The sequence below is a fragment of the Myotis nattereri genome (genome assembly GCF_964212035.1).
Source record: "Myotis nattereri genome assembly, chromosome: 3".
Classification (NCBI taxonomy): domain Eukaryota; kingdom Metazoa; phylum Chordata; class Mammalia; order Chiroptera; family Vespertilionidae; genus Myotis; species Myotis nattereri.
Window position 1 is genome coordinate 122,897,187 of NC_138077.1, and position 25,900 is coordinate 122,923,086.

The 25,900-nt window shown below is 42.5% G+C and overlaps 1 protein-coding gene across 1 annotated transcript in view; it reads left to right on the forward strand.

The window, feature by feature from the left end:
* Window positions 1-3,853: 3,853 nt before the first annotated feature.
* RIPK1 (receptor interacting serine/threonine kinase 1) overlaps window positions 3,854-25,900 on the forward strand; it is a 47,968-nt gene continuing 25,921 nt past the window's right edge. The window contains exons 1-6 of the mRNA XM_081086214.1: window positions 3,854-4,233; window positions 11,801-12,021; window positions 13,097-13,253; window positions 17,712-17,849; window positions 19,143-19,371; window positions 21,070-21,219. Of these exons, the coding sequence (XP_080942340.1) occupies window positions 11,870-12,021; window positions 13,097-13,253; window positions 17,712-17,849; window positions 19,143-19,371; window positions 21,070-21,219 (826 nt within the window). The 5' untranslated portion in view covers window positions 3,854-4,233; window positions 11,801-11,869. The remainder of the gene's footprint in view (window positions 4,234-11,800; window positions 12,022-13,096; window positions 13,254-17,711; window positions 17,850-19,142; window positions 19,372-21,069; window positions 21,220-25,900) is intronic.

Genomic DNA, 25,900 nt, shown 5'->3' on the forward strand with positions numbered 1-25,900 from the left:
TATGAGATCTTAACTTTTTTTTACACCATTTTCACCTCTATTGTACTATTCATCTCATTCCCTTTTCTGAAAAATTCCTTAAGACCTAACTATACTCAGTCTCTCTCCCCATGTCCTCAAACATTTTCTTGAATCTACTCCCACCAAACTACTAAAACTTCCATTATTGTGGTCTTTGACAATTCCCATGTTACCAAATGCAATGGTAAATTCTCAGTCCATCTTTCCTGACATATTAGCAGCATTTGGCACAACTAATAATTCTCTTAAGGATCCCACACACACACCTAGTTTCCTCCTATTTTCCTGGTGGCTGCTCTTCCATCTCATCAATTCACAAATATTGTAGGACCTCAGGCCTCATTCCTCAGACCTCTTTTCTATCTACATTCTTTCCCTTGGTCTCTTGACTCACAGCTTTAGATGCCATCTATGTGTTCATGGCATTCTGATTTACATTTTCAACCTGGACCCCTTCCTTGAGCTCCATATTCAGATACCCACCTGCCTACCTGACATCTCCACCTGGATGTTTAATAGACATCTCAAATTAACGTATTCAAACAGAGATCTATTTTCACAAACTTGCTGTTTGCACTGTTCAACTCTGTCCTTCAAGTTATGCTCAGGGAAAAAAACTTTCCAGTTATTTCCCACAGTTTCTGATCTCTAAGCTAATCCTGTCACTTCCACATTCATATTTTATCCAGAATCTGACAATTTCTTGTTACTTCTATTGCTATCACTCTCATTCAAGCCATCCTCACCTGTCTGCATTTCTGCAATAACCTCCTGCCTTGCTCTTGTTCCTTTGCAGTCTATTTTCAACTGAGCACCCAGAGCAATCCTATTATAATTTAGAGTATGCTTCTTCTCTGCACAAAACCCTCCAATGACTCGACTCATTCAGAATAAAAAGCAATCTTCTTAAAATCGCCCATAAGCACTAGCTGGTTTGGTTCAGTGGCTAGAGCAGCCGTGGGCAAACTACGGCCCGAGGGCCGGATCCGGCCCGTTTGAAATGAATAGAACTAAAAAAAAAAAAAAAGACCGTACCCTTTTATGTAATGATGTTTACTTTGAATTTATATTAGTTCACACAAACACTCCATCCATGCTTTTGTTCCGGCCCTCCGTCCAGTTTAAGAACCCATTGTGGCCCTCGAGTCAAAAAGTTTGCCCACCCCTGGGCTAGAGTGTCAGCTTGCAGACTGAAGGGTCTCAGGTTCGATTCGGGTCAAGGGCACATGCCCAGGTTGCGGGCTTGATCCCCAATAGGGGACATGCAGGAGGCAGCCAATCAAAGATTCTCCTCATCATTGATGTTTCTCTTTCCTCTCCCTTCCTCTCTGAAATTGATATATATATATATGTTTTTGTTTTTTTAAATCATCCATTAAGTCCTCAGTTTTCCCTGTTCATTGCCCTTATCCTCTATAGTTACTTTCTGTCTTGTTTATTCCACATGTGCCTCCTCCCTCTGCTCCCATCTCTGAGCCTCTGCCCTTGTTCTCCTCTTTCTCTCCTCTGTATGCTTATCCCCAAGATATCCTCATGGCTTCCTCCCTGACTTGAGTTGTTTATTCAAACATCACCTTTATAGTGAGATTTTCCTTGGCCACGCCATCTAAAATTGTGATATACTACCCACACATATATGAACATCTATCCAACTTTGGTGCTTTTTCTCTCTTAATACTTACTAACAACATACCACATAGTTTATTCGTTCATTCATCTTCCCCATTAGAATGTAAGCTCCATTAAGGGTAGAGATATTTCATTTATTAACAACCAAGTCTTTAGTGCCTACAACAGGTAATCTGAATGAATGCCTTTTTATATCATTTGTATCTACCATCAGATATTCTTGTATCTAGTACATATTTGTTATACACTATTTAGAAATGTTTGTTAAATGAATAGGTAACCCTTTCATCATACATGTAACTTTTTTTTACAGCCTTTTTTTTTTTTTTACACAATTTTAGTTTCACAGCAAAAGTGAGTGATCATGCAGTATGGGTGGACCACAGGTGGTTTTTGTTGTTGTTGTTTGTTTTTTGCACATTCACCTATTGAAGGACAATCTTGGTTGCCTTTAAGTTTTGGCAATTAATATAGGTGCTACAAACATTTATATGCAGCCTTTTGTATAGACATAAGCTTTCATATCATTTGGGTTAATACTAAGCCACGTGGTTGCTGAGTCATTCCCACATTTTCTACCCCCACACAGTCCCCCAAAACACAAAGCCTCTCCCATCATCATCTTGCAGTGTGGTACATTCATTATTAAGTAAAGTCCAACAATTAACCAACACTGACACATCATTATTAAGCAAAGTCCATACTTTACATTTGGTTTCACTGTTGTACATTTTGGGTTTTGACAAATGTATAATGTGCCCACCAATGTAGTATCATACATAATTTCATGGCCCTAAGATCCTGTGCTCCACCTATTGACCCATCCTTCCACACAAACCTGACAACCACGGATTTTTTTTGTCTCCACAATTTTGCCTTCTCCAGAATGTTATAGTTGGAATCACATATTATGAACTTTTTCAAATTGTCTTCTTTCACTTAGAAATAAACATTTAAGGTTCAGCCATGTCTTTTGGGGGCTTGATAGCACATTTCTTTTTTGGAACTGAGTAATATTCAATTCACTTGGGTTAATACCAAGACATATGGTTGGTGAGTCATATGGTAAGGCAGTTTTTGCTTTAAGAAAAAAAAAACAACACAAAAAAAAAACTGTCAAATTTTCTTCCAAAGTGGCTTTACCAATTTGATTCACACAAACAATGAATGAGAACCTCACCAACATTTGGTGTTGTCAGTATTTTGGATTTTAGTCATTCTAGTACATATGTAAGAGTGGTATCCCGGTGTTTATTCAAATTTGCAATTCCCTATAATGGTGAGCATCTTTTCACATTCTTACTTGCCATCTGTATCTTCAGATGTTTATTCAGGTATTTTGTCTATTTCCTAATTAGGTTATTCCTTTTCTTAATTGTTGAGTGTTTTTAGTTGGCCCTTAAACAAGAGGTGGGGGTGTTGGGGAACCCACCACCCAAGCTGTCGTAAATGTGGGTATAACTTAAGCCGCCCTCCAACATAGAAATACACTTGACCCTTTAACAAGGTGGGTTTGAACTGCGTGGGTCCACTTAAAAACAGCTTTTTAAATCCCATATTAGTAGTCCCACAAAGTACAAAGCCAAGTTAAGGGTCAAATGTATTTTGGATAACAGTTATTAGACATATCTTTTTCAAATATTTTCTTTCAGTTTGTAGCTTCTCATTCATGTGACTATCTTTTTACCATATGTGATCATGCAGTATGTATAATTGACTTTTTAATACAGCACTATAGCAAGCATTTTCCATTTTGCTTGAGACTTCCCCATCACCATTTTAAAAGGCTACAAAATAAATAATTACATTTCTCCCTCCACAGCCCCAGAGATTAGCCTCAACTTACAAGTGAAGAAAGAAGAGGGTAATTTGCCTGAGGGTCTAGGTCTGCTAAACGAAGAGCTCAGAATCCTACCCTCTGGTTAACCCACCCCCCGGGTAACCCATCCTCTGGGTAACCCCCCCCCCCCCGCCCCCCGGGCAACCCACCGGCGCTGTCCACTCCGCCGAGCGGCCTCTCCGGTGGCAGAGGTTTCTAGGACCAGGTAACATTTCCTCTTTCCTGGCCTCCCAATCCGCTTCAGAGTGAGGCTGGGATGCTAACGGGGAACGGAGCGCCGCGGCGCAGGGCGGGCGCTCGCCTCGTCTTCCTCCACCAGGGGGTGGAGGCAGAGCGAGCAGTCCACGCCCCGCCGCCCGCCCCGGAGTTTCGCTCACTTGAGGCGCGGGCAGCGCGGACACCGAACCCCGACCCCTGGGCGGCTCCAAAGCGCGGACACCGGACCTGGACCCCTGGGCGGCTCCGCAGCGCGGCGGTCCCGGCCCACACCCGCAGGTGCCGAGCGAGCTGCCCACTGGGCGCGGGAGCGCGGCCCACCGAGCCGGGGGCGGTGAGCGCGGAGCGGCCGGCCGCTGCGGTCCAGTCTCCGAGCTGTCCCTGCGGACTCCGTCAGGCTCCGGCGTCCTTCCCGGGTGCGACCCTGCGAGGCGGCGCGAAAACAGAGTAACCGGATTCCATCACTGTTTCCTTCGGCCTCGAACGGGGAGAGATTTGCCGCGAAAACGAAAGTACATAACTATCTGGTACGTCTGCGCGGAGGCAGCGGCGGCAACGGGCAAGTTCCGCGAACTGGGATGCCGGAATGGGGGGGGCCTGGGATGGGCGGGGCTCCAGGTGGGCTGGGGGCGGGGCCCCGAAGTCGAGCGGCGAATGGCCCATCGGGTGGTGGGTGGGGCCCGCGACGTTCCCGGAAGTCGTTGTGAGTGAGCCGGGATTCCCGGAAGTCGGACGAGTTTCCCTTCCCCGCTCTTTCCTGCTCCGGAGGATTAGGTCGCGGGCTCCCCGAGATCTTCCGGCCAAAGGACCCCAGCTTGACTCTTAAAGCGAGTTGGGAGGACACAGGAAAGGAAATGTTACCTAGTCCTAGAAACCGCCGCCCGCGCTCCCGGAATTCGGGCGCAAGGCCGACTGTCCAAGGCTCAGCCACTTGCTCCTCGGAGCTTTTGGCGTAAAGCCGTACGAGGGCGGAGACCTCCCCTCCGGCCACGAAAGCTGTGTGACGTTGGGACAGGACCTGGGTTTTATTATTTTGGTGGCAATGATGAGCTTTCATTGCGGTTTCAGTAAGTTACAGTCGCCTTTGCTGTTGCCATAATAGGGTTAGTAGGTGTGTCTGCCTTGGACTTCTTACCGATCTCTGAAAGGACCTTTTTGTTGCACTCGGGGACACAGCGGGTTGCAAACACAATCAAAAGCATTTCCGCATAATTTTAGGCGTGAACTAGCAAATGGGAAAGAAGAGTCAACAGCCCCATTGCCCAAAGCGGCTGATGGCATAACCCTAGGAGACCTCTTCGGTGGTCAGTGGCATTTGCTTTTATGAAGAAGATTAGTTCCATCCTTAAAAGCATTTGACAAAAACCCGCCGGGAGTGTTTGTGTGTGTCGGGGTGAGTAGGGGGTGACGCTCCTCTTTGTGTCCTGCTGATGGTTTGTCTCTTCCTTGCTCAGAACTTTTATTTCTAATAAAGCCTGAGGCTGTTATAATCAACCAGCTTTGCAGAAGTCCCTTTCTTCCCTGGTTTACACTTGAAGAAATCAAGGCTCTGAGTCAACTTTGGAATGTAGAGTGACAGTACTTGATTTGCAGTTTGTAACCACCTGGTTAGTGCTAGATTAAGGAAGAAATGGTAGTCAATTAGAAATGTGGAAAACCGAAGCTCTTCTGAACACAAAAAGTGGAGACTATGCCTGTTCAAAATTTAGGGTGTATTGTCATCGTTATTATTACTAATAAAATAGCAATAACAATTATTTAATTTTCATTTCCCTCAATCTGCCCTATATTGACCACTAGAGATACGTTCCACTTTCAGGATTGTGAATATTATTAATAAAAGCTAATAAAAAGTCTTAAAATACCAATTTCCAAAATGGCAAACTATTATTTGGTGCTTATTAATCCATAACATGTTAATACCATTAATATGATCTGGGAATTTGAAAAATATACCTTTGTATGCTTTGGTTGGATATTATACTCTGGCAAAAGTGATTGAATTAACCTGTAGAATATTTATTTTGAACCATATATTTTCATGTTTTTAAAATTTAGTCTATATTCCTCATATTTGTGATTTTAGGATACTGATTTAATATAGGTGAGCAGGATTACAAGATTGGGTACTTGCATCTGATTTTTAACAAGTACAGATTATAGTTTGCTGTCTAGATGAAGTAGCATGTTGTTAGTGAATTAACAGTGGAAGTTTGAGTGAAGAGTCAAAGGCTCTGCCACTTCAGGTGACTCATTCAACTCCAAATTTTAGTTTCTTTGTTTGTAAATTGGATTAATGAGACTAAAACTTATTTCACGGTGTCACAGTGTGCTAATGGACATGGTAATGTGGCTAAACTTCTTCAGCCTTGTCTCGTGTTCATCATTTGGCTCTTCCTTGCTCAGAGTTCTCATTCATCTGGGGAAAGCATTAAGCTATATAATCATAAAACTTTAGAGAAGTCCAAGTTAGATACATGAGTAAAGTCAGAGTCTTATTAGCAGGGAAAGGGCAGTGGGTGGGTGGGGGCAATAATAGGTAAGCAACCAACATTTTTTTGTCAGACTCATTACGGTCATTGAATTGAAAAACTCATCCTCTACCCCTGAAAGGTTAAATATATTTTCTAAAGTCTTTAAAAAACTTATTTTTTGTTAATCCTCTCCTGAGGATATTTTTCCATTGATTTTTAGAGTGGAAGGGAAGGGGAGAGACCAAGAGAGAAACATCGTTGTGAAAGACACACATCGATTGGTTGCCTCCACATGTGCCCCAACGGGGGCGGGTATCAAACCTGGATTGAGGTATGTGCCCTTGACCAGAATTGAACTTGGCCCTTCAACCACTGAGCCAAACTGGCCAGGACTAAAAAACTTCTTTATTGATGTATAACATGTAAGGAAAGATGTACAAATCATAATTGTACAGCTGTATGTAGAATCACAAAGTGAACATTACTCAAATTAAGAAAATAGAGCATTGCTAGGCCTCCTGAAACCCCCCTATACCTCCTCTCATTCACTATCTCCTGTCTCCCACCTGTTAATACCATAAATTAATTCTGCCTGTTTTGGGGGTATTAATTATTTTTCATTTATATTTTTCCCTGGTTTTATTGAGATATAATTGACAAACATTAATTGAATATAGGTCTGAATAATTTAATATACAGACTCCACTGCCTTATAGACAGATACTTCATGAAATTTCTTGGAATTTTTAATCAATATCAGTGGAAAACTTTTGCTTCTCTGAGTCCCTGAATCAATATCCATTTATCCCACTACAGTGGACACAATTAGTTGTCATAACATGAGATAACAGGCCAGTGTGCTTTCCTTAATTGCTGTGTAACGTGGCTTTATAAGGTGGTTTATACCTGCCTACTGGCAGTGTTTCTGTGACTCATGGGTGTGTAAACCACTGACAGGGCCTTCCTAAGATACTCAGTGCTTATAAAGTTGAATTGTTAATGGAAGAAAAGGGAGTAAGGAGTAAAAATTAGAAATCATTGGAAACAATGCAAAAGTTAATAGATTAAGAAAGATCAGACTAAACCAGCAAACTGCCGGACTTATAAGGAGAATTGACTTGGGACGGGAACCAGCCTCACAGAGTGCAGTGGACTCACCTGGAGGCCTTCACGAGAGCACCATGCTCACAGGAGACACTTCAAGTCTTAGTTGTCTTGGCAGATTTGGGGAGGTAAGACCTGAGCTGAAGGAGAGTTCCAAATAGAACTCAGAAAACTGAAGTTTTATACCCCAGTAGGTGTATTTCAGGACATGTTTCCTTAATCTGAGTTTTTCTTAAATGTTTTTAAATATTCACATATAAAATCATTTTTGAAGCCTGCTAGATGTATTTCAGAGTGTGAATGGGCCATAACTTATTCTTTCCTCTGTATATGTAAATTGTTCTACATGGTTTTTTTTGTTCTCTGTAAGGCTACTGGGAACATCCTTGTATGTACATAATTTTTATCAGCATCTCTGATTTGATTCCTCAGAATAAAGAACTTTTGAGTTCCTTTAAAAATTGTCATTATTAAAGTAATTTGTATTTATTATAGAAAATTTATGAAATCTAATAAAAGTGTAAAGAAGAAAATAAAAATCATCCTGCCATCCAAATATATGCCTTGCTAACATTTCGGTATCTTTCATTACATATGTATATCTAACTTACAGCCTACAATTTTGAATGGTTAAATAATATTCCATTTTATGAATGTGCCATAATTAACTATACCGTTTATTTTGGAACAATTAAAGAATTCTTTAAAAAAATAATTGTCCATTCAATGATCAACTGCCACATATCAGGTTCTGTGCTAGGCACTGGAGACAGTAAGTAAGTGTGTCCTACCTTCTGTGAGGTTTCTTTTTTTTAATTTCTTTATTGATTAAGGTATCACATATGTGTCTTTATCCCCCCACTACCTCCCCATTATCCCCCCAAACCCCCGCACTCATGCCCTCACCTCTGTGAGGTTTCTTAGAAATCTCAAATTACAGCTGTCTTAACTCTTTCAAGGGAGAAATACAGGGTTCTGTGGAAATGTCTAATGGGAAGACTCAGGCTGGCTTCCCTGAGGTATGATAAAGTCTGAGACCTGAAGGATGAGTAGCATGTAGCTAGGAAAAGACTGTACCTAAAGGGGTTGTAATGGAAGAGTGGGGTAAAATACCCTCCTAAGATGGTTTCTGTGTGCTGCAGAGGATCTATAGAAATGGAAAAGGAGGCCTAAAACAAATGCTGAAATAGGTTTTATTTCTTACACCAATTCACAAGGATTGGTCAGTGGAGAACTGCTGAGCAAAGTGATGTCAGCTGCCTGTTGCCATTTGCAAAGCCTAGAAAATGGGATGAATGTGGATGAATGTGGGCAGCTGGGCCAACCAGAGCCAGAGCCATAAAACAGGCGACAAATGTGTTTTCAAATGTTTGTTCTTATATAATCCTTATTGGTCCTGTGACACCGTCATTATTTCCTTTTGAAAATGAAAAAAGTGAGGCTTATGTGAAGTGCCCAAGGCACAGAGCTAATAAACTGCAGAACTAGATTTCAGTCACGAGAAAGGAAGGCCAGTGCTTCCCCCATCACGATGGCCTCCACTCCCTCACCTTCAGTGCCTGCTTGACCCTGTGTCCTCTCAGTCTTCATGAGTGAACAGCCTCCCTCCTCCCCCACCTCTGACCCACAGATGGGCTACTTTTTCAAGGGTGCTTCGTCTTGTTTGGTGATGACTCATATTACAGATGATGACTCACATTACAGGAAGGTGCCATGGTGTCCACTACTGTTCTGATATGTGCACGTGGTTGTGTGGCAGGGCCCACCCACAGCCTTTGTACAAGGTGTAGAGGCTGGTGACCTGAGCCCAACTGCAGCCGGCCACCACACAAGACCACTGTCAGCCCAGGCATTTTCAGAAACCCTTCCAGGTACTTTTATTTTTTAAAATTTCCCCACTCCTCAACATCTACACAAATAAAAGAGAAAGATGCAAATTGACCATACCTTCACAATGCCCACCAGCCAATCAGGGGTGAGTATGCAAATTAGCCCAACAAAGATGGTGGGTTAATTTGCATATGCAGTTGCTGAGTGCCAAGAACGGGGTGGGACGCTTGCATTCTGCACCGCCCCAGCTGCTCTGGGCCTCTGGGCAGCGTGGGAAGGCGGAAAGGCGGCTCTGGGCGGAACGAAGGCAGAAAGGCTGCTCCAGGCCAGAGCGAAAGTGGTACCAGCAGCCAGGGGAAGGAAGGCTCATTCTTGCACGAATCTTCATGCATCGGGCCTCTAGTTTTATTATAAAAACTTCAAAGTTAAAAAGTTTTTACAGTGAACTCACACATATCCACCATTAACATAATTTTACTCTGCTTGCTTTATTGCATAGGCATCCATCACTTTTCCCTTTCTCTATCCACCAGTCTGTCTGCAAAGTAAGTCAGAGATATCAGTATACTTCCCCCTAAGTATTTCAGCATGCATCCCACTTGCCAGAGTTCAATATGTTTACACATTTTTCTTTTGATGTAAAGTGTACCTGCAGTTCCGAAGAGTATTACCCGCTGAGTATTGGCCAATGCTTATGCCTGTATAACCCTAACTCCTTACTGAGATGCTAAAACATTGCCTTCACCCCAGAAAGTCTCCCATGCCTCATCCCACTCAATCCTTACTCTGGCCCCGGCAACCAGTGTTTCTTTAACAACACAGATTAATTTGACTGTTCTAGAACTTTATATAAATGGAATTATGTAGTATACATTCTTGTGTAAAAGGCTTTACTCAGCACAATGTATTTGTGATTCACTCACATTGTTGTGGGTATTGGTAGTTTGTTTCTTTTTATTGCTGGCTAGTATTCCATTGTACGAATATACCACAGGGGCTTTTTGCCCATTCTCTTATTGATAAATAGCTGTTTGCAGTTTGGGGCTATTACCAATAAAGCTGCTATGAACACTGCACAAATCTTTTGGGACATATGTTTTCATTTCTCTTGGCTTGGAATTGCTGGGTCATAGTGTAGGTATATGTTTAGTTTTATAAGAAACTGCCAGACCTTTTCCCAAAGTGATTGTACAATTTTATACTTCTACCAACACAATGGGAATTCCAGTTGCTTCATATTTTCGCCATTATTTGTATATTCTGGTGAGTGTGTAGTAGTGTCTTGTCCTGCCCCATGGATTTTTATTCTTCATTTCAATTTAGGGAAACTGAATGAATACAATGAATGGAAGAAGAGTAGAAGGATGAAGCAGATAGTTGTTCTTTGAAATTGTATGCATTGTATACTTCATAGCATTGATGTACAGATTCTCCAAATCCTCATTTTTTTCACATCTTCCTGTTCTTTTTAGATAGTGCATCGTTTTTTTGATACTCTTATGTTCATAATTATCTTAGAGCTATTCAGCAATTTAATTACCTGTAATGCCTAATATTCAGCTCAGTCTGGTTCATGATGAACTTTTTCTTTGTGTTTTATAATTTTGGAAAGGAAGCCTACGTTAACTTAGTTCTTTATTTCTGGGAATCTTGTCTGGCCTGGCTGGATTGTGTTGTGTTTGCTTTAGGATTATAATCCAGGGATGCCATCAGTGTGTGACTACTTTCTATGTAAAAGTTCTTGGTTTGGGGAGTCATGGCTATAAGAATCCTGGCTACATTCAAAGCTCAAGTCTATTTGAGGACAGCCCCAAGGTAATGAATTCACATTTTTTATACCCCAGGCCCAGTGTAAGATGAGTTCCTTTGCTAATGGGCTGCTTTTTTTCTAGTCCATCCTTTCATGGAAGAGTAGGGGAGCACACCTAGGAGTGCCGCGTTAAGGGAGATCTTTCTTTCAACCCTCTTCTTGCATTTCCTGACCTCAGCTCTTGTCCCATCTGGGTTTTCGTCCCTGGCTTATGGATAGCGAGTTAGTTGTGCCCAGGGGGCCACTGTCTTAGTCATTTCGCTGCTAGGACAGATTTCAGACTGGGTGTCTTAAACAAAGGACATTTATTTTTCACAGTCCTAGGGCCTGAGAAGTCCACCATCAAGGTGCCAGCAGACCTGTGTGTGGCGAGGACTCCCTTACTGGCCATCTTCTTGTGCCCTCACGTGGTCGAGAGAGAGAGAAGGAAACTAATCTCCACCTTCCTGACCGAATTACCTTCCAAAGGCCCCACCTTCTAATACTACTTATTGGACTTCAATGTGTGAATTTGGGGCTGCCCCGAACATTCAGTCCACAGCAGCTACTGTGTGGGCCACGGCTTGTGGCCAGTGCCCTGTGTGTGTTCAGTCCCTGGGGTTTCCTTCCTGCTGGCCTAGCTGTGCATGGGAGTGCGTGTTTGTATTGTGTTACCCGACATATATGGGTCCTTTGTAGCAGGAGGGTTTTCAAACTTTTCTAGTCCTGTGTGTTGCCAGAAATGCAAATCTAAGGAATCAAAATTGTGGTCTTCTGTGGTTCTTAGAAATATGGGGAAACGTTCATTATAAGTCTAGCCTCAAAAAATCGTCCACCAACACATGGTTTTAGTATAATGAGTTTTCTGCACTGAGGTGGTTTCTGTTTTCTTTACAGGGCACAGCTCTGAGGTGAAGAAAAGGTGGTGTGTTTTTGAGCATTCTGAGCATCGGAAGGAAACCAGACATGTCCTTGGATGACATTAAGATGAAATCCAGTGACTTCCTGGAGAAGGAGCACCTAGACAGCGGGGGCTTCGGGAAGGTGTCTTTGTGTTTCCACAGGTCCCACGGGCTCGTCATACTGAAGAAGGTGTACACGGGGCCTAAGCGGACAGAGTGAGCGGGGAGCTGGGCGGGCGGCCCCGCCGTGGGCTGGCCCCAGGGGTGGAGGCTGCGGAGGTGCAGGGCTGCGGTGGGGAAGGCTGGCACTGGCTTTAGAATGAGACAGCCCATGGTGTAAGTGTCATTATACGGGCTCATGTCCAACAGCTCTACAAGGTGGTTACTGTCCCTGTATAGCTGACAAGGATTTTGAGGCTGGTTGATGAAAAGGTTACACCTGGTAAATAATGGACAAGAAATGAAGGGAAGAAAGTAGACAAAGCCCAGGCTGGTGTGGCTCAGTGGTTTAGCATCGACCTATGAACCAGGAGATCACAGTTCAGTTCCCAGTCAGGTCACATGCTTGGGTTATGGGTTCGATCCCCAGTGTGGGGCGTGCAGGAGGCAGCTGATCAACGATTCTCTCTCATCATTGATCTCTCTCTCTCTCTCTCTCTCTCTCTCTCTCTCTCTCTCTTTTTCTCTCCCTTCATTTCTCAAATCAATAATATATATGTATATATATATATACATATATATATACATATATATATTTTTTAAAGTAGAGAAAGGGAAGGAGATCAGGGTGATGAGGAAGGTGATGAAAAGGAAATGGGAGAGATCAGTGAAAATAGACTTGCTCCACATGTTTGGTGAGGACTAGCCCTAAGTATGGAAAAGAAAAGAAAGTGCTTCATTAACTAGCGGTTCCAGGAACCCTCTTTAAAACAGGTGGTAGTGCTGTTTCACTTCCCCTTCTTGCCACAGTGGCTATGAGCGAGGCTGCGTTTTCCTTACACTGTCCAGCACAGTCCTTTTCTCGGACCATGTGTTGCTGCTGCTCTTCACATTACTGTCCCCTCATTCGCTCAGCAGGGTGGCATTTCTTAAGGGCTGCCTGCCGGCCGCTGGGAAGGAGAAACCACTCTGCCTTCTACAGCTTGTAGTCAGTGCCTGGCGGAGACCAGTACAACAAGGAGTGACAAAAGCACATGCGCCGGGATGCCCGGGAGACGTGGGCTGCACTGGCGGGCGCACGAAGGGAAGAGGGGCTAACTGCCCATCCTCACAGCACCTTTCCCTCCCACAGGTACAACGCGTCCCTCCTGGAGGAGGGCAAGATGATGCACAGGCTGAGACACGAGCGGGTGGTGAAGCTGCTGGGCATCATCATAGAGGAGGGGAACTACTCCCTGGTGATGGAGTACATGGAGAAGGGCAACCTGATGCACGTGCTGAAGGCCGAGGTACGGCTCCCCCCAGAGCGCATGGCGACTCCGTGCCCTTGTCTGAGATGGTTGTGCTTCGTGTTCTTTTGTAGATGTTGGTGAAAAATAATCCCTTCGCAAATTGTTAGATATTTTGGATTTTCTGGTCAGTCCTTCATTAAATCCTCCGTGACTCTCCCTGCTCAGAGAGGGGCCGGGCCCTTCTCTCCTCCCTGCAGGCAGTCTCCTGGGTCCCTGCTGTCAGCCACTCTGAGATCCACAGCTCAGAGACAGACCCTGTCTGCATGAAGCACAGGGTCTGATGAGGGGTACATGCACAATGGATACCAATCACATATTAATTGATTGATTAAAGACTGTATTCTATCAAGGCCTGTATGAGAAGGGGTATTAATGATTGCACACTGATACCATTTAAGAAACTTACAGCTTAAATGTACAGCATTAGAGGCAACAACACTGGAGAAGTAAGACTTAAAACAGGAAAATAACAAGTTTACCAAAACCAAATAAGTCTAAAGCACTTCTAAAAGCTTATGTATCTGTGAAGAGGAAGGCCTTGTGCTAATTGCTCAGGAAGCAGTAGCAAATAAGACATAGACCAGTAAAGGGGGCCGATAGTGAGTGATGTTTTCATAGACCACTTCATTGTGTGCTGTGGGAACACGGAGGAGAGAACACGCTCTCGCATGGGGCAGGTAGGAAAGGGCTCCAGAAGGAGGATGCTTGAGCCAGAATCTGAAGGAAAAGTAGAGGCTTTGAAGCAGAGAATTAGGGGTAAGTGTTGCAGGCAGAGAGAATGGCATGTGCCAAGGAACAAGAGTATGCCAAATTTGGGAAACTGCAAATAACTGGGTTTGGCAAAGCATAGATTGCCTGTGGCGGTGGTGGGATATGACTGTCTCTATGGCAAATATCCTCCACTTTTCCATTTTCTCCCCTGGCCTCACAGCTGCCGAAGCTATGCCAATTCTTCTAAGTCCCAGACATCTCTCACGAATACCATGGGAGATACAAGATACAAGATAATCACTTGTACACATTCTATTATCACTTGATCAGATTGCTCTTCTCTCCAAAACTAGTTAAGATCAGGTGCATGAAGGAAGCATGCAAAGATAAGGTGCACTAATAGGCTCAACAAGAAAATCAGAAGGACGGAGGGAGAGAAACAGAAATAAGGATGTGAAGGGGATCTGCAGTGCTTGTCAGAATTTTTTCCTAACTGCAAAGGTGCACCGTGGAAGAAGGGAGGATCTCTGGCCGTTTTGGTATGGTGGTGATGAGGCTATAAATACTGCAGTTCAGCTGCGGAATGACGCAGATATGGTTTGGGGGCTTCACTTGGGAGTCTAACTTCCAGCATTTGAATGTGCCAACAGGCACATACATTTTTAGGAAGCAGCCTGTTTGTAAACTAGGGAGTGTGCACTCGCACACAGAGTCTGTTTCACGATGTTAAGCAAATCTAATGTTTAACTACTATAAGTAAAAACTGGAATTCTCTATATTAACATAGATGTTCATGTAACTAGAATATAATTACAAGAATGACCCGAGAGTCTACAAAACCTGAAGTGCCTGATAAAGTCATAAAATAGATATTACATTCATTTCAGCATTAAGGACCTTATATTATCTCATTGATTAATCTTTCCATGTTTCTAATCAGTGTGAGCCCATTCCCTTGTATTTTTTCTTTTAACATTATTTCATGCACACATTTCCATGACATTTTTCGTATATTTAATACATAGTAGAACATCATATTAGTATACCATAGAGAATGTTTGTTTTTTTGTCTATTTACCCATTCATTCACCAAACATTCCAGGATGCTAGGTAGTAAGCATGCATCCTAAACAATAATAATCCTATATAATACAGAGGTAATATGCAAATTGACCCTCATGCCCTTACAAGATGGCTGCCTATTACTAGGCCGGCAGGGGGGTTAGTGAGGGACGACCAAACGACTGAACAGCAGGTTGCATGGGGTGACCAGACTGGCATGGGGGCGGGAGGGGAGTAGTTGGGGGCGACCAGGCCAGCAGGGGGGGCAGTTGGGGGTGACCAGGCCGGCAGAGGGGGGCAGTTGGAGGCAACCAGGCAGGCAGGGGGGCAGTTAGGGGTGACCAGGCTGGTGGAAGGGTTCATTTGGGGGTGACTAGTCTGGCAGGGGGGGCAGATGGGGGCAATTAGGCTGGCAAGGGTGGCAGTGAGGGCAACTAGGCTGGTGGGGGGGCAGTGAGGGATGATCAGGCCAGCAGGGCAGGGCAGTTTGGGGTGATCAGGCCGGCAGGCAGGTGAGCAATTAGGAGCCAGTGGTCCAGGATTGTGAGAGGGATGTCCGACTGCCGGTTTAGGCCCAATCCCAGGGATTGGGCCTAAACCGGCAGTCGGACATCCCCCAAGGGGTCCTGGATTGGAAAGGGTACAGGCTGAGCTGAGGGGACCCCCTCTCTCCCCCCCATGCATGAATTTTGTGCACTGGGCCGCTAGTAATAATAATAATAATAATAATGATAATCTACTTATATAAAAACCATGGGTGGTGTTCGTCACATACAGACCAACAGTGACCGAGCAGAAGGAAGTCAGTCCTACGGGGGTTGTCTTGGCAACGGCTGCGCCCTCCCCTAAGCTGTTTCCTGTAAGGGCGGAGTTTGAGGCAGGAACATGCCCTGGGAGCGTGGAGGCAGATCTTTCTAAAGTGTGCTGCACCAGCATGGGGTGAACCTGAGTCGGGAGGCTGAAAGGCTTAGAAAAGACAGGCAAGAGAATGAAAGCAAGGTCTCAGTGGGACGCTGCTTCTCTGAGAGACAGCATCCACGCCCACAGCCATGCCTTTATTTTATAGCAGATGCTACGAGCCAAAGTAAGGGCGTTACCAAGATGTTTACAAACATTCTCCGGGGTTTCAATCCTACTCAACTACATGCACCTGAACTCTATCAAGCCCACGTCACTCAGGCAGTGGGGCCACGTGTTCGGACCATAGGTTCAAGCTTACAACTACAGCTGTTGGCTATAATTGTGCTGGGAGGGCCCTGCCCTCCAAGCTGGGACTTGCATGTGGCAATGAGAGGACTGTGCCCTCTCATCAGTCCAAGGCTTGAACCTGTCCAAAACACTGTAGCGGCTCCCCACAATAAAGTTTTAATTCTCTTTCTTTGTTACTAATGTTGTGGCCCCACCCCATAACAAAGAAACAAAGGAAAATTTCCCCATCGAATTTCTGAATAGTATTACTCCTTCGGGAATGCTGTGTCATAAATTAAAATTGAAAGTGGGTGCAATCATCATGCTATTGAGAAATCGAAGCTGAAGTATTAACAGGATCTGCAGAGGGAGAGGCTGTTCTGATTCCAAGAATTAATTTGTCCCCATCTGACACTGGCCTCCCATTTAAATTGATTTGACGACGGTTTCCCATGATGCCAGCATTTGTGATGGCTATTAATAAATCACAAGGACAAACTCTAGACAGAGTAGGCATGTTCCTACCTGAACCCGTTTTTGCACATGGTCAGTTATATGTTGCTTTCTCTCGAGTTTGAAGAGCATGTGATGTTACAGTTAAAGTTCTAAGTACTTCATCACAAGGGAAATTAGTCAAGCACTCTGAAAGTGTTTTCACTCCTACTGTGGTGTACAGGGAGATATTAGAATAAGTTTAATCACTTTATCAGTCATTGTTTGCATCACTGTTGTTTTTAATATCATGTTTTTGTTGTTTTCATATCATGTTTTTGTCATTTTTATATCATGCCTCTGCTGTTGTTATATCATTTTGTTACTGTTTATTTATTAATAAATTTATATAGTATTTTTATATACATTTTACTAATTTCCTTTCATCTCTCACACTTCTATTATAGAGAAAGGGCAAATAGCAATGTTAAAATATCTCTGCTAATTCATTCCCTTTTTAAAAAAAATATATTTTATTAATTTTTTACAGAGAAGAAGGGGGAGGGATAGAGAGTTAGAAACATCGATCAGTTGCCTCCTGCACACTCCCCACTGGGGATATGCCCGCAACCATGGTTCGTGCCCTTGACTGGAATCCAACCCAGGACCCTTGAGTCCGCAGGCCAATGCTCTATCCACAAACCAGTTAGGGCAATTAATTCCCTTCTAATGTGCACGAATTTCATGCACCGGGCTACTAGTAATAATAATAATAATGTTTTATTCTCAAGGAGCTTAATTGGATATCATTTTTATATATTAGCATATTGTCATGGAAGTTTTAGTTTTACACTGAAAAGCACGCCATTAATACCTTCAGCACCTATGACGAACTCTTTCTTCAAAAGGGGGCCTGTTTTGCAATGTCCTCAGCGCTACAGAGCGGAGAGGAGTCAGGTAACTGCATCCTCAGGTGCAGCCCCTACTACTCCTGAGTGAAACAGTTGCTTTGGCGTGTTTGATTGCCTTTCCATTTCATACACTTAATGTTACTTGTTTTAGATCAGCATCCCCCTTTCTGTAAAAGGAAGGATAATTATGGAGATCATTGAAGGAATGCTCTATTTACATGGAGAAGGTGTAATACACAAGGACCTAAAGCCTGAAAATATCCTCGTTGATGACAACTTTCACATTAAGGTAAGCCATAATCCAAAGGCTGTAGAAGCTTGGGTGATTTTAGTTGTAACTCTTCACTGTGAATCCATGTTGGTACATGGTGACTCTAAAGGAAGACCTGCCTCGGTTTCTCATGGTGACGGCGGTGCCAAGGACTGAAAAGAAAGACACAGACTTGATGGAGTTTATATTTTTTATGGATTTATGTACTTTCATCTGCATTTTTTATGTTTCCTTTTGAAAACTCCAACTCTTTTCATCACAGGAAAGGAAACGAGAAAGGGATTTTGTTGTTGTTCACTATATATTTAAGTAGGTGGGGTCAGCATAGCTAATTGGCTCTCGCAGCAGGGATCCAAGTGCAAAAATCTGAAAGGGGAAGAGGCCTAGGGGTGAGGACTGTGGGACTGCTTTCACAGACGTTCCTCTTGGCTAGAGGGTTCTTCTAACACTTCATCCTCATCTTTGATGGGTTTTTATTCCTGTCTTAAGAGGAAAGTTCCTTCTTTACATTAATAACATATCTATTATGTTAGAATCTGTGGGTTTTACATAACCACGTGCCAGAATTCATCTGCAGATGCTGGATTCCTAGAGGCAGAAGTGAAACTGACACCTTTGATTTCTCAGTCACTGTATTGTTCTGTCGTTTTGCCCCGCCACTTCTCTCTGTTTTTGTGTGTGATGTTGGTGTTTTTCTCTCTGCTTTTTGTCAGTTTTTCTCCTCCTTCCCCTCCCATCTTCTCTTAGGTTCAGTTGAGGCTACCCACTCAAAGCCTGTAGCAGCACAGCCCTGTCCTCAGTGTCTTTGGGACCCTTGGAGACTAGCATCCATGGGCTTTCGGACACCGTTTTGGAAAATAGAAGGTGCAATACCTCATCACTGTCTGCTATGTAAGCATGCTCAGAAGAAATTATTGTTTTTCCTCCAGAAATAGTTGGAAAACAATTGCACAGTCAATGAAAAATTAGGACAAATGTGTTTTGTTGTTCATGTCAGAAATGTCTTCTGTTTCACCTCCTTTCCTCCCCTCCCACCAACTGCTCCAGCAGATTTCCTGTTTTTTCCAGTTACATAAGAATTGAGATACCAGAACTTCACATGGACATTTCTTAAGGAAGGTTTTCTAAATGACTGAGAAAATACAAAGTTTCTGAGTCTGTTCAGAAGTAGCTATTTTAACACTATCCACTGCAACCATTTCTGGAAAGTTCACTATACCTCCAATCTACTTGGTGAGTCCCGAATTTCAAGACAAATCTGATCTGCTTGCCATCTTCATAGAACAATCCCGTTGGTTTGATCACTTGCAGATAGCTGACCTTGGCGTTGCGTCCTTTAAGACGTGGAGTAAGCTGACTAAAGAGGAACACAATGAGCAGAGGAAAGCGGACAGTCTCTCTAAGAAAAATGGTGGCACCCTCTACTACATGGCGCCCGAGCACCTGAATGACATCAACGCCAGGCCCTCGGATAAGTCGGACGTGTACAGCTTTGCCATAGTACTGTGGGCAATATTTGCAAACAAGGAGCCATATGAAAGTAAGACATTTATACAGGAGTGGGATTTGGGTATTCATCAAAATTATTAAATGAGATAATGGCCTTCAATGAAGTGAATTAAAATTTATAATGGTTTGTTCATTTAATTTCTGTCTTACCCACTAGACTTTAAGGTCTGCAAGGGCTGGGACCACATCTGATTTATTCTCTTCCATTTCCCAAGTATCTGCACACACACTGCCAGAAACATAGTAGGTGCTCAGTGAAGTATTATTGACTGAATGAATAACCTCAGTGTAGGAATCAGGGGCCACAGGACAAACAGGAGCCGTGATAATGCATCTAAGCTCAGGAGGTGCTGTGAAATTCCAGGACTCTTCCTGGACAAGAAAGCTTGCTGGCTTCTGCATGTGAGGACTTACCCTTTCGTCCTATAAGGCATGCATGTCAGATGACTTGTATCCATTCACTCCTTCATTCAAGAGTTATTTCATTTCAGAACCTCTATGGGCATTTTAACCAGAATTGAGAATGTAAAGATGAGATAGACATGGTTCATGTAGAACAGATACATAAGTAGTCATTCTTCAGTATGTTAAGTGCCTAAAGTAACAGACATTTTCCTACCCATTCTTCTTCGGGTGATTATGAGGTCCCCTGGTTCAATGATCACCTCTTTGCCCATGCCTCTCAAATCTCTTATCTCTAGCCCTGGCCTAGATATCCACTTGTCTGTTAGAACTATTCCATGTACCAGAGGAACCACAAAGCAACATTCCCCCATGCAAATTCATCTACCTGCTCTCCTGTAGCCCACTCAGCTTTGCAGCTCTTGTTATGTTCAGCGATGGCATCTACTGTGTCACCCAACCAGAAACCTTAGTCATTCAGCCTTGTTCCTCATCTCCCACATACAATCAGACATCCAAACTTACAAAGTCAAAGTATATATATGATTCAAGATACACCTTCAGTCCACCCACTTTTTTCTATCACCACTGGACTCTATTTAGTCAAACCCTTCATATTTCTGCAGTAGGCTCCTCATAGGCATCCATCACTCACACTGCAGCCCAACTGGTCATCCCAAAAGAAAATATGATCGTCTAACTGATCTGTTTAAAAAAAATCTTACAAGAGACTCTGGGGCCTTAAAGATAAAGTTCAAATTCCTCAGTATGAAATACTAGGCCCTTTCTGATTTGGCTTTTGCTTCTTTCTCTAGCTTTACTCCTCTTTCCTTAGGCAATATGCTCAGTCATACTGAACTACTCATGATTCTGGGATACATCTTAATTTATGGAACCTCCAATCTATTTATATCCTAATTCCCTAGCCCGTAGTCATCCTCTCTGAGTCCTCCTTCCCCATTCCTTACCTGGATAACTCCTTATTTTTCTGGACTCCACAAAGCTTTCTCTGACCATCTGGTGAAGGTTGTGTTCTCAGAACCTTGTACTTCCTGAATAGCAATTATCACTCTACATTTTAAGTCACTCATTAATATTCCACCTGTTCTACCAGGAGGCAGCTTTCTTGTGAATTCTGTCTTTCATCTGCAGAAATTAAAATGTTGGGTGGCTCCTAGCCACAGGGCCCTTCTGCCCTTGTCGGAGGAGCAGCTTTATGTCCCAGGCAGAGAGAGATTAGTGGCTGGTCCAAGTTCTGTCACCTCCCTGCCCAAGAAGAGCAGGACCTAAAAGAAAGTCTAAGCTGAGGCTCCTCTTTGCTTTACAGATGCTATCAATGAGGAGCAGCTGCTCATATGTATTAAATCCGGGAATAGGCCAAATGTGAATGACATCATTGAGTACTGCCCAAAGGAGATTATCAGCCTCATGAAGCAGTGCTGGGATGCGGACCCAGAAGTGCGGCCAACATTTCTTGGTAAGGGCATCTTTTAGGACTGTGTACACTCACTGATGTGGTGGTTTTCCTAGTAAGATGTTGTCAGGAAGTTGCTTTGAGTCTTCAAAAAACTGAGTTCCACTTGTGATTTCAAACTGATTTTCTAGATTTCAAACATTTGTTCTTCAATGAAAAGATGCTATCCCTCCCAAAATTTAATTTTTTTATAATTAACTTTTTATAAATTGTGTTAAAATATATATATATCACATTAGTTAGCATTTTAACCATTTTTAAATGTATAGTTAAGTGGCATTAAGTACATTCACAATGTTGTGCAACCATCACTACCTCCATCCACAGAACTTTTCCATCTTCCCAAATTGAAATTATGTCCCCATTAAACACTAATTCTCCTACCCCAGCCTTTGACAATTACCATTTTATTTTCTGTCTCTATGAATTTGACTACTCTGGGTTCCTCATTATAAGAGGAATCATACAGTATTTCTCCTTTTGTGATTGGCTTATTTCACTGAGAATAATGTCCTCAAGGTTCATCCATGTTGTGGCAGGTGTCAGAATTTTCTTTTTATTGTTGAGTGGTATTCACTGTATGCATATGCCACATTTTGTTTATCCATTCATCTGTTGATGGACACAACTTGGATTGCTTGCACAGCCCTTCTTGTTTCTTAGCTTCTTTTATTTCTTTCCTTTCCCTTGTGTAGCTGGCATCTTTGGAGATGTATTTTGTCATTTCGATCAGGCCTATAGTGGAGGCAGAAGGAAAAGGCATGGGTTTGTCCCCTTCCTCTATGTTACTAATGATCTTGCTAAGATCCTAGAGGCAGAGGAAAGAAGAAAATTGGGTGAAGAAAAAATAAATAGTAGGAAATCACGTAGGAGCCTTTAAAGCATTTGCCCTCCTGTGTCTGCTCTGAGAAAACAGAAATGATCCCCACCTACCACTTACCACCAGAGGATTAGAAGGGTCCTTTGATTTAGTGCCTATTTTCTTATTTGCTCAGTCAGCCTAAATCTTCTCCTGGCTTGATTTCTTTCCTCTCATGCCTTTTTCACTTTTTAAAAACTGAAGTTCTTATTTTGAGATAATTGTAGATTTATATGTAGCAGCCGAGACAGAGAGATAGCCCATGTTCCTTTTACCTAGTTTCCCCCAATGAAACATCTGGCCAGACTGTAGTACAGTGTTACAACTGGGATATTGAGAATGATACAGTCAGATACAGAGCATTTCCATCACAAGAGTCCCTCAGGTTGTCCTTCTATAGCTACACCCACCTCCCTCCCTAATCCCACTCCTTCCCCACTCTGGAAATCATTAAACTGTTCTCCATTTCTATAATTTCGTTATTTCATGAATGTTACATAAATGGAATCATAAAATGCCTTTTGGTAATCTGTGGGATTGGCTTTTTGCCACTCAACATCATTCTTTAGAGATTCATCCAGGTGTGTGTATCAGTGATACATTGCTTTTTATTGTTGAGTACTATTCCATGGTATGGATGTACCACAGTTGGTTTATTCACTCCTTGAAGAACATCTGGTTTGTTCCCAGTTTTGGGCTATTAGGACTGAAGCTGCTGTAAATATTCATGTTACTGGGTTTTCTGTGAATAGAAGTCTTCATTTCTCTGGAATAAATACCCAGCAGTGAAATAGCTAGGTTATGTGGTAGTTTTATTTTTGTTTGTTTGTTTGTTTTTAAGAAACTGCCAAACTGTTTTCTAGAGTAGTTCTACTATTTTATATATTCCCATCAGCAATGTGTGAGTGATCTAGTTTCTCTCCATCCTTGTCCACATTTATTGTCGTATTTTTATTTTAGTCATTCTGGTAGATGTGATGTAATATCTCATTGTGGTGTAAATTTGCATTTCTCTATTGGCTAATGACGTTGAATATCTTTTCATCTACTTATTTTCCATCTGTTTATTTTCTTTGGTGAAATACTGCTGTTAGGTCTGATAGAATAATTGAATCGATGCTCCCTCCCCTGTGAACTGACCTTTAGGCCACTTCACAATGGACATTCCACTTGCTTAGACCACATTCCACCTGCTATTATCTCTCCCCTCGGAGTTTCCCAGAATCCCGAACTGCACAGAGAATTCTCCTCCCAGAAAAAGCCCACCTAGACTCCTTTAAAAACCTCTGACTCCAAGTCCCTGGGGGCTCTAGTAAGATATATGGAGCCATTTTGGGGCTGAGCCCATCTGGTATCCAGAAAATCTAATAAATTCATAATTCTTCACCCCTTTTGGACTCATGCATTCCTCCTTCAGTGACCCTAACAATTGCTTTATGTCTTTTGTCCATTTTCTAATTGGATTGCTTATTTTTTTACTGTTGAATTGTGAGTGTTCTTTATATATTTTGTATAGTATTCTTTTGTTGGATATGTGGTTTGTACATATTTTCTCCCAATCTACAGCTTTTTTTTTCATTCTCAGCAGGGTCTTTCAGAGTAAAAGTTTTTTTTATTTTTATTTCAATGAAGTCTAGTTTATTAATTTTTTTGTTTATGGATTGTACTTTTAATGTCAAGTCTAAGAACTGTCAGGGTTAGGTCCCAAAGATTTTCTTCTATGTTTTGTTCTAAAATTCTTACAATTTTACATTTAGGTCTGTGTTGTTAATTTTTTTTCTATGATTGTCAAGGAAAATTCTTCATTGCTAACAGAACAAGAGCGCAGAACTAAATATTTGATTATCTTTCTTGCCAGTTACTTCTTTTATATCTTACTAGAGGCCCAGTGCACAAAATTCATGCACGGGGAAGTGGGGAGCCCCTCAGCCCAGCCTGCACCCTCTCACAATTCTGGACTCCTCAGGGGATGTCCGACTGCCAGTTTAGGCCCGATTGCCCCTAACCACTCTGCCTGCCTGCCTGATCACCCCTAACTGCTCGCCTGCCTGCCTTATCGCCCCTAACTGCCTCTGCCTCGGCCCCCGCCATGGTGGCTTCATCCGGAAGGATGTCCAGAATGACATCCGGAAGGTTGTTCAGCTGTCCAGTCTAATTAGCATATTACACTTTTATTATTATAGATTGGAAAACATGATCCATTTGGAGTTAATTTTTGTGTGTCTCTGTTGTTTGGTGCATATCTATTTAGGATTGCTATGTCTTGATGGATTTATGCTTTTATCATTATATAAATGTCCCTTTCAGTCTGTAGTAATTATTTTTGCTCTGAAGTTTACTTTATTAGATATTAATATAGTACCCTAATTTCTATGATATATCTTTTCTTATTTTCTTAGGTTAAGCTGTCTATAATCATATATGAAGCGAGTTTCTTATGAGAGCATATAGTTGGGTTATGATTTTTTAAAAAATATTCTGTCAATCTCTGTCTTTCATTTGGTGTTTTTGGACTATTTACAGTTAATGTAATTACTGGTATGTTAGGGTTCACATCTGCCTTTTTGAGTTCTTTTTCTTTCTTTTTTTTTCCTGCCTTCCTATGGGTTCTTAAATAATTTTTAGAATTCTATTTTGACTTATCTATAATATCTTTAAATATAGTGTTTCTCTTGGATGCTGTAGGTATTACGTAATCTATACATAATTGATCAGAGTCTACTAATATTATTTTACCAGTTTAAGAGAAGTATAAAAACTTTACTTCTCTTTACCTTCCCCTGTATATAATTGCCTTAAATATTTCCTCTATGTGCATTTTGAACACATGACAGTGTTACAGTTATGCTTCAACTGCCAAATATAGTTTAGAAAATGTAAGAGGAGAAAGAAAGTCTGTTGTATTTACCAATATTTTTTATTGCTGTGTTGTGTCTTTTTCTTTCAAAAATATTATTATTGGTTTTTAGAGAGGGAGGAAGAGTGAGAGAGAGAAACATCGATGTGAGAGTGAAACATGGATCAGCTGCTTGATGCACAGCCCCCCATCAGTGATTGAGCCCACAACCTGGCCTGTGCCCTGACTGGGAATCAAACTGGCAACCTTTTGGTGTATGGGATTATGCCCAACCTATTGAGCCACACTGGCCAGGATGTGGTGCCTTTTTTCTAATACTGCTTCTGGCACCAAATGTTTCACTGTGTGTCCTAAACTTCAACTAAATTCTAACACTATCTACCCAGAGTTATTGTCAGACTCCACAGGTTTAAGGGCTTAGTCCTGCTGCAAAATTATCTCCATTTCAAAGACCAAATACAAATAGGCAACCCACACTTTTCCCCAGCTGGAATACAAATTCGGGAGTCCTCATAACACTCCCTCAATATGATAATTCACTAGGACAGTGGTCGGCAAACTCATTAGTCAACAGAGCCAAATATCAACAGTACAACGATTGAAATTTCTTTTGAGAGCCAAATTTTTTAAACTTAAACTATATAGGTAGGTAGGTACTCTTAGGTTTTACGCCGCCGCAAGGAAAAACCGTGAGTCCAAACAGAGACCAGATTAAACAGGCTTTATTGGGAGCACACGGGCGGGTTCACCGGCTCAGAGAGGGGAGCCGGAGAAGCCGCGCCAAACCTGGGCAGGGGCAAGGTTTTATACTTTTCTGAGACAATTGTTGCTGGCCGAAACTGGTGGCAGTCGGGGCTTTCCAGGGTCAGGTGAAACCTGCGGTCTGTCCTGCGGTTTGGTCATTTTCCGGGAGCCGTTTGTCCGGCAGAGATTTTTCACCGGGGTGGGGTGGTTTCCAGACGTCAGTG